General features: G+C 38.9%; 1 protein-coding gene across 1 annotated transcript; it reads right to left on the bottom strand.

Annotated features, from left to right (window-relative positions):
- Positions 1 to 710: 710 nt before the first annotated feature.
- On the bottom strand, positions 711 to 10,545 carry LOC134744580 (pre-mRNA-splicing factor Slu7). The gene is made up of 12 exons (XM_063678433.1): positions 10,258 to 10,545; positions 9,922 to 10,076; positions 8,905 to 8,997; positions 8,194 to 8,383; positions 7,300 to 7,382; positions 6,701 to 6,846; positions 5,994 to 6,177; positions 5,171 to 5,316; positions 4,174 to 4,279; positions 3,550 to 3,682; positions 1,550 to 1,722; positions 711 to 911 (listed from the first exon to the last, which is right to left on the bottom strand). The coding sequence occupies exons 1-12, from the start codon at positions 10,424 to 10,426 to the stop codon at positions 738 to 740; spliced, it is 1,752 nt and encodes a 583-aa protein (XP_063534503.1). The 5' UTR covers positions 10,427 to 10,545; the 3' UTR covers positions 711 to 737.
- Between the last annotated feature and the right edge of the window lie 1,282 nt (positions 10,546 to 11,827).

The following is an 11,827-nucleotide window of genomic DNA, read 5'->3' as shown; positions in this document are numbered from 1 at the left end:
CTGCCAAATAAGTACAAGGTGTTCCATTCAAGTTAATATTCATAAATTCATTGATCTTCGATATCATACACATGTGCATCGATGCAGTAAATTTTTTGTTTTAGATCGCTAGCTTACTTAATGGTCGCTTACTAACCGTCTTTATGTATCATAAGTTCATAAAATTTTTGTCATAGGACTGTCTCATTTCAAACATAGACAGAGAGAATCATACTATATTAGTATTACGCTAGTACTAGCACCCAAGAGAAAAACATGAGTATAGTTTTTTTTTATTCTTAGTTACTGACAATTTGGGTTGGCCAACTATAATATACTTTGTTATGCGAACGGCTAAGGAGTGGAGCTTACTTTCTACAAATCTATTCCCAGCCCATTATAACTTGGATCTTTTCAAATAGAGAGTGAATTGTCATTTTTTTGCATAGGTATTTGATAGGTATGCATGCTCAATCCTAGACCGCATTTTGTGCTCAAATGATCAAACGCAGATTTTTATTCCTACTCCTGTGCTAGCACGTGTGACAATTATATATAGGTCATATGAACTGGCTTTCTCTCTGGCTTGTGCACTGCTGTGTTATTCTGTAGGCTTCTCTTCAGTACTTCCTGTTGTAGGACTACTTAAACTCTTCCACAGATAACAAAAATGGGGATTTTTTTTTTAATAAATCAACGACACGATTTTGAGTAATTTTATTTACTATTTCTTATAATTTATAAATTTAAATGTTATTTCACATGAACTGGCTCATAGGGTCCTCCTCGCGCTGCCGTTTCATCCTATAGGCCTCCATTTCTTCTTCGGTAGGGGCCTTGGCCTCGTACATGCTGTTGTAGGGCCGCTTTCGCTCGTCCACAGATAATAAATATGAGGCGTGCTTTTGCTGCCTTTCTTCCGCTTCTAATGCCTGTGTGGGAAACAAAAAAATGTTATAATTTGACGCATCATGATTCTTACAGATTTTTATGTATCTTTATTTAATTGGGTAGTTGGGTACACAGGTACAGTCAAAGGCAAAAATATCGATCCAGACATTCCAGACAAATGGCTCAAAAATATGTGAACACGACTTTATTGTCTAAGGTGTAAGAGCGTACACATATTTTTGAAACTTTGGGAATGTGTATATATTAATGCCCTTGACTGTACTAATTTGACTTTTCTAACCCCTAAATTTAAAACCATTGTTGAAACAAATGCCTACAATTTTGCTAATTATAATACTTATGCTGCTAAAGTTATAGTTTCTACAAAGCCAGCGACAAATACAATAATCGACTTTGTACACATTTAGTTGTGTTCGTCGAGACTTGTTTTTATTGGTGTATCTTTAGCGAGTCAACTTTGCAATATTCGCATATTTCTCTTTAAAGTCTATCTTATCTTATCTTATGGTGTTCGGGGGCCCTTGCGGATACACTTCGACCCATAGGGATCTTTTGTGCAGTTACCCCCTAGGAAAGATTCTTTAAAGGTAGATCCTTACTTGTATTCTATGAACACCTGCCGGGAAGCAAGTCTAATACAAAGGTAATTGTCAAATACCTTTTTCAATTTATCTTCCTCCTTCTTGAGCTCCTTCTTGTCCTTCTTCCTCTTCTTTTTGGTCTTCTTCTTTTTCTTCTTCTTACTGGTCTTCTCCGTTTTGGAGCGGTGGTCCGACTCGGAGTCGGAGCTGCTCGAGCTCGAGTCTGATGATGATGATGAGTCGGATTTTTCTGAGAAAAAATTGGATTATGATATTAATGATTATCCCTTCAACCGTCAAAGACTTCAAGACAACTGACTACAGATCAGATCAACCTTCGTGCATTCCCTTAAGATCCAAACGATAGGCGTGGCGCTCAAAGCAGCAATGAGGGCTAACGCGTATGAATTCGCCGCTAGGCGCGCTAGTGTAGATGGTGGTCTTTTCCATAGTTCGAAATGTCAAATGTCACTTGTCACTTCAATGACTGACAGCTGTTCTTTAGTATTTTGGACCACCATCAACAGAGGCGCCAACTGGTGAGCAAAAAAACGATAGCCCTCATTGGCTTTGCAGTTTTCCAACTGATTTACAATAATTTTCATACAAACAATATAGACCGGGCTCTCAGTGAAGTTCCATTTGCAAAAATAGCGGACCGTAGTTTGACTTCTGATCCTTGTAGTGGGGTTCCTGCTCTTAGAAACCCGATGTTGCCGGGAAAAAATCTCACCTTTTGCACAAATTGGACTAATTTGAGTCTAGCTTTTAACCTAATTAATATAAGTATCAATTTAAAGAACGTTTATTTACCTTTACATTAACGTATTTTGTGGTTTCTAGGAGCGTAGGAACCCCACTACAAGGATAAGAAGTCAAACTGCGGTCCGCTATTTTTGTAAACGAACCATGCTCATTGGAGCCTGCTCTAATAGGGATGATGACACATGTTGAATTTTATAACGAAATCTAGTAAAATAGATAGCAAATGAGTAATTTATCACAATAATGTGGATATTAAAATAATATATGGAAATAATACAAAAATACAGCACCTGAAAAGTTTCAAAATTTAAGTTTTTTTCACTTCCAAAAAGGAAAAAAAGTAAGGGTACCATTCGATTCCTTACATTTTATTCAAAAAAAGATTGTATGGTATGGCAACTACGCAACGTTGGGTATAAACGCAATATTTCACCGACAAAAACGCTATTTTCTTGTTTTGTCCATACATTCAAGATGGGCTCTCAGTGACCTTGACGTTCACTTATCGTTTTGTTAGGAGCATTTCGCGAGTTAAGTACGACTGTCGGACTTTGACTATCATTTCTGACTTTTGTATTGCTTTAATGCAATGGGTCCCATATAGACATTTGATCCTAAAAACAAACCCGATCGATTGATACCATTCAAAGAGGATATAATAAGATAGAGCGGTACTGTCTTAGTAAATTTTGTAACCACTGTAAATCCACTGCCATCTATCGACATACTTTAAAACTAAAAATGAAGATTTATAAAAATACGTTAAAATGTATTTAAATATGGATAAATGATTTTTTTTATTTGCATTAATTATTTTTATGATTTTGACCCATGTTCTTTCACTGATATGCGTTAAAATTGTTAAATAACAAACGAAACCGTCAACGCCATCTATACGACAGTAGGTTAAAGCTAGTAGCGCCCTCTGAATGAAAATCAATTTTTTTTTTTTTTAAATCTTTATTAAAGGGCTTTTTCGAGTGAACGAATATGTCGCCCCAAAATCAAATTTTCTCTTATTTTCGAGGCACGTTTTTTCCTTAGACTGTATCCATCTATTACGGAGTTATATCTATCTTTGCCTCTACTTAAGACCGTATAATGTACCTAGTCTGTATGATACTGTCTGTTTTAAATTTCACAGTGTTAGTTCGCTGTAATGCTGTGTAATTTTTTTGCATCAATAATAAATAAATAAAAATATATGAGCCTTAGGGAGGCCTTAGCGACATCAACCGCAAGAGTGTTAGACAGTGACTTTTTCCACTTTAAATTTGTTTCTAAGCTTAATAGACAGACAAGCGTCAAGTACCTTTTTCTTTCTTGTCTTTTTTCTTCTTCGCTGGCTCCTTGAAGACAGCCGTGGAGGGGGAGGCTTTCTCGTTGTCAGCGTCTTTAAGTTCCAGCACCACCGACTTGCCCGCCTCGCCCACGCAGTATGACATCTGAAACAATCGTGGTTAATATGAATAATATTTTAACATAACAAAACTGACTTTTTGTATTTAAGCACCTTTTGAATATCTTATAATAGTTTACACGTTGCTGGATATGTCAATCTATACGTCCAAAGTTAAAACGGCCGTTTTTGTTTTGAGTTCATAGATCGACGAATCCAGTAACAAAAAAAACTAGTTTGATGTATTCAAAAGGTACTTAAATACAAAATACACTACCTAGCGGCCACTTTTTAAAAATATCTATCGTTAAATTTAAATAGCCACAACTATTTAGCAGTGGCGCTAGTGAGCACCTTAATGAGCTCTTAAATGTTCCGTGGTTATAGCGGAAATGCTTGCCGACACTATAATATCCTTTCAAACACCTTGTCCCGTATACGTCCCAGATAATTTGGACTGTAATTAACAGTCGAAATTAAGGTTATTCATTCAGCAGTTTTTTTTAAAAAGGACGTTCGAAGGGATATTGCACATACCTTGATAAAGGAGTGGCAACACTTGTACCCCCACTGTCCGTCGCGCCAATACGAGCCCCATACTGATGTGTGGTTGTTGATTAACACGTCCTCCTCGTATTTGCTCCTGAAATCATAATAATAATAATAAGCTTTATTTATTTCGTAATTTTTAACAGTTTTATTTATATTATTTGACATGAATGACAGTTTTATATGGAACCCGTTTGAGTAAAAGCCTCCTCCAACCCATTCATTTCAGTCATTCATTCATTCATTCGTTTTTCTCGGTCTTTTGCTGACTCCATCCAGCTCGCACCTGCGACCTTATGAATATCTTCTGTCCAACGCCTTCGTGGCTTGCCTGGTTTCCTTTTTCCTTGTGCATTGTGTCTCTGACCATGTTGTTGTTTTAAGTGTCCATCTTTTATCATTAAATCTAGCAATGTGGCCTGCCCATTTCCATTTTATAACACATTGACATTAATAACTAGTAAACTGAAATAAATGGTATAAGAAAAACCCGCTAGTCGGACTCGCGAACGAAGGGTTCCGTACCATTACGCAAAAAAACGGCAAAATATCACGTTTGTTGTATGGGAGCCCCACTTAAATATTTATTTCTGTTTTTAGTATTTGTTGCTATAGCGGCAACAGAAATACATCATCTGTGAAAATTTCAATTGTCTAGCTATCACGGTTCATGAGATACAGCCTGGTGACAGACAAACAGACAGCGGAGTCTTAGTAATCACGTTTGTTGTATGGGAGCCCTACTTGAATATTTATTTTATTCTGTTTTTAGTATATGTTGTTATAGCGGCAACAGAAACACATCATCTGTGAAATTTTCAACTGCCTAGCTATCACGGTTCATGAGATATAGCCTGGTGACAGAAAGACAGACAGCGGAGTCTTAGTAATAGGGTCCCGTTTTTACCCTTTGGATACGGAACCCTAAAAAGCTAAATTTCATCCTTTCTCTGGACGGGTGTTCAAAGGGTTAGAGGGCACTTACTTGGCAAGTTGTTTCTCAGGTCCATTGACGATGGTTCCATCGCGGTTGTACTGCGTGAACACTTCAGTCTGCGCTAGGAGTAGCTCTCGCGGAGGAACCTTCAGATGTTCTTCGCCTCCGTACTTTTCCAGTACAGATTCTTTTACCTGTAAAATGAAACAGCGTCAGGTAGTGGGAATAATGTACGAGTTTGGTGGGTTAATAGCGCAATTCAGGATTTTTGATAAACCGAAAAGCGCCTTCTATCGAGCAATTTGTAAACTAAACCAAATTGGTACATGTCTAAGAAAAATCTTGATGACGCTTTAGAAATTTTTACTACTCGAAACGGCGCCATCTGTCAAGCAATTCATAATCTAAATATAATTATCTGGGGGTCATTATTCTAAGAAAAATCTTACTAGCGCGATTCAGGATTTTAACTACAAGGAACAGCGCCGTCTATTGACCTATTCACAGACTAACTAAAAATGGCATAAATCCTGGGTTATTCTAAGAAAAATCTTTACAGCGCGATGCAGGATTTAGACAACACTGAACAGCGCCATCTAACTTTAAATTCGTATACTAAATTTTCTGTGGTCTTGCAAAAACTCTACTATGACTAAAGACCTAACTAATATGGCTCAATGACCCAAAGAGGGTCTTGGCCTCCGAAACGAGAGCACTCCACTTTTCCCGATTCTGCGCCGTTTCCTGCCAATTATCGGCTCGAAGCTGACCCAGATCCGCTTCTACCTACGCTTACGCTTGACTAAAGACCTACATTCGATTATTTCGATTGTTATTTTTGAACAGTCAGTAAAGATAGTGTTCGTGGTACCTGCGACTTGAACTTGTGGAACTTGTCATGATAGTCCCGCTGCAGCACTTGCAGCTTGGTGGGCTCGGCCAGCAGGTGCACGTCCACGCCGCGCGCGTGCGCCTCCCAAGCGAACAGCTGCGCCGCCGAGTGCGCGCACGTGTCGCCCGAGAAGCGGACGAAGTTCTCGCCCGTGTAGTCCGACCTGATCAACAAATCATTTATTTAATAAGAAAAACCTTTTATTCTAAGCACTGAATTTCCCTAGTTACATATATTGAGTTTTTAAATATTCTTGTTCTGTGCGTTAGACCCCTTCTGAGTAAAGGCCTCCTCCATCGATTTCCACTGGTTCCACTTAATTACTCGTTAATTATCTCAATTCCACCCCGGTTTTTACTTTCTTAAGGGATGATTTTCGGGATAAAAACTATCCTATGTCCTTCTCAGGGACTCAACCTATCTCTATGCCAAATTTTATCTATTTTGATTCAGCGGTTTAAGCGTGAAGAGGGAACACAGACAAACAGACAGACAGACAGACTTTCGCATTTATAATATTAGTATTGCCTGAACTACTAGAACTGAACTAGACTAAAAAAAGTAACCCGCGAAATGACATAACACGGTTTATTCGGACTTAACATTATTTTAGTATCTTAGACAAGGTTTGTGTTTAGAATAATTTTCCAAATGAAAAAGTGTTTCAGTTAAAAATAGTAACTTACTCAGCAGTCTCAGGATGGGGATTGTCCCTCATGGACCTGGTCTTGGGGTCGTAGTAGGCCGAGTTCGGATCGAGGTTCCGCAAGTACTTGGCGGTGTCTTCTCTAATACGGAGGTTACGTACTGTGATGCGCTGCTTTGAGTCCACCTGCAAATAATACAGTGTTTTTATCATTCTTAGTTGATATTCCACTAATACCAACTATAATATATGTTTTGTTTTTAAAACCGGCCAAGTGCGAGTCAGACTAGCGCACAAAGTGTTCCGTACCATTATCTATAAAAGCGACAAAAAAATCACGTTTGTTGTATGGGAACCCCCTTTAATATTTATATTATTCTGTTTTGTAGTATTTGTTGTTATAGCACTAAGGGAAATACATCATCTGTGAAAATTTCAACTGTTAACTATCACGGTTCGTGAGATACATCCTGGTGACAGACAGACAGACAGACGGACCGACAGCGGAACCCGTTTTACCCTTTGGTACGGAACCCTATTACTAAGGCTCCGCTGTCCGTCAGATGATGTATTTCCGTTGCCGTCATGAATAGGTCTTTCAAAACGAATAGGGGTCTTTAACAAACATTTTTTACATACCTTTGTACCGGGCATGTCCACTTCATCAACATATTTGTCTTCATCTTCTTCCGCATTATCATCATCTTCTACTGCTGTTGGATCTGAAATAAAAATTAATATCAAAGAATTTTTATAACTTCTGTAACATTTCCACCAAAACGGAACCATCTCAACTCAACACATTTTAAATTAAGGATTTCTATCTCCTATCTTGACATTACGGATATCGGAGGAAATATGTGCCCTACTGTGTTAAACAAGTTGCCAGTGCCAATCACCTCGGCGCCTTCTTTAGCTTGTTTTAAAAGTAAATTAAAAATTTGGCTTATCAAGCACAAATTGTATAGCATCGACGAATTTTTCAAGGCTTACATTTTTTTTTATACTACGTCGGTGGCAAACAAGCATACGGCCCGCCTGATGTTAAGCAGTCTCCGTAGCCTATGTACGCCTGCAACTCCAGAGGAGTTACATGCGCGTTGCCGACCCTAACACTCCTCTTCCTCGAGCTCTGGCAACCTTACTCACCGGCAGGAACACAACACTATTAGTAGGGTCTAGTGTTATTTGGCTGCGGTTTTCTGTAAGGTGAAGGTACTTCCCCAGTTGGGCTCTGCTCTAGATCTGGAATGACATCCGCTGTCCTGTGCCCTACCACACAAAGCGAGATGTCATTCACAGTGCCCATACCTCTCTTTTGGACGTAGTTTAAGGACATACCCGGGTCCAAATTATGGTAGTTAATAATAATATTAAAGTAAGGTATAACTTTTACCTGTATGTGTGTGATTTCAATCCCTTTTCTTTTAATAAATTGTTGAAGTATTTTAATAAACAGTATTGTACAAGTATTTTAAGGAAATAAAGTAATGTTACTAATGTTTAACATTAAAAGGCTGCTTGTAAAAATACCTTGTTCCAACTTCTTAGCTCTCAGTTCCCTTTTAGCCTCCTCAATTTTCTTGTACTCTTCAATGATAGCCTTGTGTTCCGACGGGTCATAGCCATTCCACCTATCCCTCTTGCCATCGTAGCTGAGGTTCAGATTGGGCTGGTTGAACTCATCGGGTGCTATGCCTGCACTTGTGAATTTAGCACCAATCTGAAATAGGATATGAAAATAAGTAAAAATTTTTTATATCCAAATAATACTCCGCAAAAAAGTAAAATAAATAATTTTAGCATAGGATTGCCTATTACATGAAAAGTACAAATGGCGGACTTAATGCCAGAAGGCATTCTCTACCAGTCAACCATGGGCTAAACAAAAAAAATTAGATTTTATAAATGTATTTATTACTTATTAATTATAGCTTAGAACAGTATAGTACAGTCGCCATCAGATATATATATCGGGGCGGCCAAGGCGCTCACAAATATCTGAACACGCCTCTACTGTCAAGGCGTTAGAGTGCGTGTTCTGATATTTTTGAGCACCTCGACCGCTCCGATATACCTAATGGTGACTGTACAAGGATTCTACTAAATTATAAAGTTAAGGTTTTGCATTTCATAACTAAATTAAAGAATAAGTCATGTATATTTCCTGTTACTGCAAGTGGTTTAACTCATTATGAAATGTAAATGTTGGGTCAGTTTACTGAAATCAGTATCATTAGTTACCTTTCTAGGTCTGTCCAAACAATCTTTCTTCTTATGTGTCATGGCTCCACAGTTTTCACAGGCACCTTTCCTGAATTTGGTAGCTACTTTGGTCTGAAAGATGCAAAGTAAAATATAGCAATAGACTTGTAGCATGTTCTGTTCGCAGAAACTGTGTTGGTGTCTATTGTCCATAATAAAATGACTTAACCACAGTGAGAGTAGTTATAGCAGCATATACATTATGCCGAAAAACCGACACCTAGCAGCTCGGCCAAGGTCACGCTTGACCGAGGAAAACGCGCGCTTTGCCTAGGCCAAGGCACATCTACACTGGCCGTTTTCCGCGTGAGGAAAATACCTTGCGAAGCTACTCGCTCTGTATGGATCACCTATTGATGTAATTCAGAAGACATATAAGCAAATTACATCATATTACAGATATTCTGTACATTAATGTTGCCTAGTTTAACCTCTTTTAGCGTCCCACCATACAAGAAAAGTTGGCAGTCAAATTTGAATCAACGGTATTTGAAAGTAGTTCAATTAAATTTAGTATTAGGATCGCATGACGCTAGACGTTAAAATTAGTTGCAATGGGTAGTAATTGGCCAAACTGTCACTTTAGTATGAAGGGAAAAAAACCAGCTTAGTTGATTTCACTAAAGAAGTCTGTGCTGTGTAGCCGAAGTACGCCGTGCCCATCCGTGAAGTGGAGAATCCGAGGTCTAAGTTGGACGATCAAGGTAACGGTTCTAAGCTTACCTCTAGCTTGCGACAAGGGCAGCCCGGGACCAACACCAGGGTCTACAACGGAGGCCAACGGTTCAAGCCCACAACCCCGGATTGCAAGGTAACTTCGCCCTACACTATTTTGCACTTTAGCTTCATTTCATAGGTTAATTTTAGTATAGCACAACTTTCTTGCTCAACCGGGCCCTAAACTTCATCCCTTATCGCCCCCCTTTACAGTCCATTCTCTCGCCCATGAACACATAGCAAAATGCTTACTTTCTGAAAACTGACAACAATACTCACTGTGTCAACACCCTTATTGTAAAATGTGTCAAGTTTGGTAAACTGGGCCTCCCTGTCTTCCTGAGGTCTCTGATGCTTGAGTGTTGGCCCGGACGTCCCATAATACCACGGTGCAGAAGATATGTACTGTGGAATGTGCGGGTTTATGTCTTTGCCTGTAATACAAATGGGAATTATGTTACTTAATATTGCTAAATGAACCATTAACGACTAAGTATTCAAGTAAGTTATATTAAGTACTAATTTCAGAAGAATTTAGATACTTTTCACTTCAAAACATAAGGAAATATTTATCACTTTTATAGGTTAGAAAACAATAACGAATAACAATTATACCTGTTTCGTCGACGGCAGCGGGTGCAGTGCCAGCTTTCCGAGCTTCCTCTAGCTCTTTAGCCTTCCGCCAGTCCTCGCGGGACTTCTTTTTAGGCTCATCATCTTCTTCGCCAGCGTCGTCTTTATTGCGCAATATCTGCGACACAGACGCTCTTGTCGTTGCAGCCATTGTAGCTTAAGTTTTAAAACATTTGTATTAACTTAACACTAAGTAGAAACTTAGAATACTAAATAAAGAAAAAGCTGATGTGATGAACTCGTCTTGTTTTCAGTGCAAGACGTACATCGTGTTTGACAATCAATTTTGACATTTCAAAATGCCATAGATAATGAGGATGATTTTTTTTCTTCACTATTATGAATAGCTCCTAATATTTTTAGCCATTCAATATTTACGGCAAGTACACACGACCGAATTTTTGTCCAAACCAAATTAAGTTAGTCTACTGCGCAAAAGATGGCGTCACTAATCTTTTTTTTTCATAGGTACAATACGTACGTTACGTACGAAACGTTAAAAAAAGCTAAAAGCTCACCACGAAAAACGAAATATCGTTATCTCTCTCTATCACTCTTGAAAATTTAAATTCGCGCGGAAGGCAGATAACGAAAAAGAAAAAAAAAGAAAAGAAAGAAATTGATCCTTGCGAGAGTACGGAATCTTTCTTGTAGGCAATTTTATTTTTTGCTATGGGCCACCGTTTACGAGTTATTTACGAAAAACTAAAAAAGGGACCTAATAACCATGCACATTGGACAGGTGGAATACCTCTCAGAGCGTTTTTACATTGTCCGATCCGATATCGGATGTAGGATCCGACATCCGCGTAGTAAGGGGGCCTACCGCGAAAACCGATATTTGCAAATTACGGGGATCTTTCTCTTTTACTCCAATAAGGGCGTAATAAGAGTGACAGAGAAAGATGCCCGCAATTTACGAACTTCAATTTTCGCAGTTATAGCCATATATTATACTACTCTTTGGTTATAGCCCAGGCCACGGGAGGCGCGCCTGGGCGCCGTTTTTAGCGGTCACATACACTACAACAGGCATTATGCCTACACATACGCACACAAACAAATATTATCGGTCCCACTATGGAAGGTAGAGGTAGGTCCCACCACAGAACTATAAGCAATAATTTTAGGTCTGTGGGTCCCACAGCTGACGGGGCTCTGACATGGCTGAATTTTTATCGGATGCGCCTTTCCGATATCGGATGTCGGAAGGCGCCTATGACAAAAACACCTGCAGGAGAGTGCCATTGGCATTAAGTCCACCTTTTTGCGTTATTTATCGTTTTTTAGTAATAATGATTTATTAAATGCGTACATAAATACAGAGAAACACATGTCCTACATTTTACTTCCTTCCGACGTCCGATATCGGATCGGACAATGTGAAAATGCTTTTACACGGATCATCTGATGATCACCTGTCTTAGGCTGCTGGTCACTACTTGTCCAAGATCTTTATCCAATGTGCATTGCGTCTCACACATAGACCTAGCAATGGTCTCACATTATGGTTAAAAAATTATTCAATGATACATTGGACAAGGGCAAGTGG

Source organism: Cydia strobilella, chromosome 10, assembly GCF_947568885.1.
Source record: "Cydia strobilella chromosome 10, ilCydStro3.1, whole genome shotgun sequence".
In the NCBI taxonomy this organism is placed as follows: domain Eukaryota; kingdom Metazoa; phylum Arthropoda; class Insecta; order Lepidoptera; family Tortricidae; genus Cydia; species Cydia strobilella.
The sequence above is the reverse complement of the archived record's forward strand: the minus strand, read 5'-3'. Positions and strand labels throughout refer to the sequence as shown.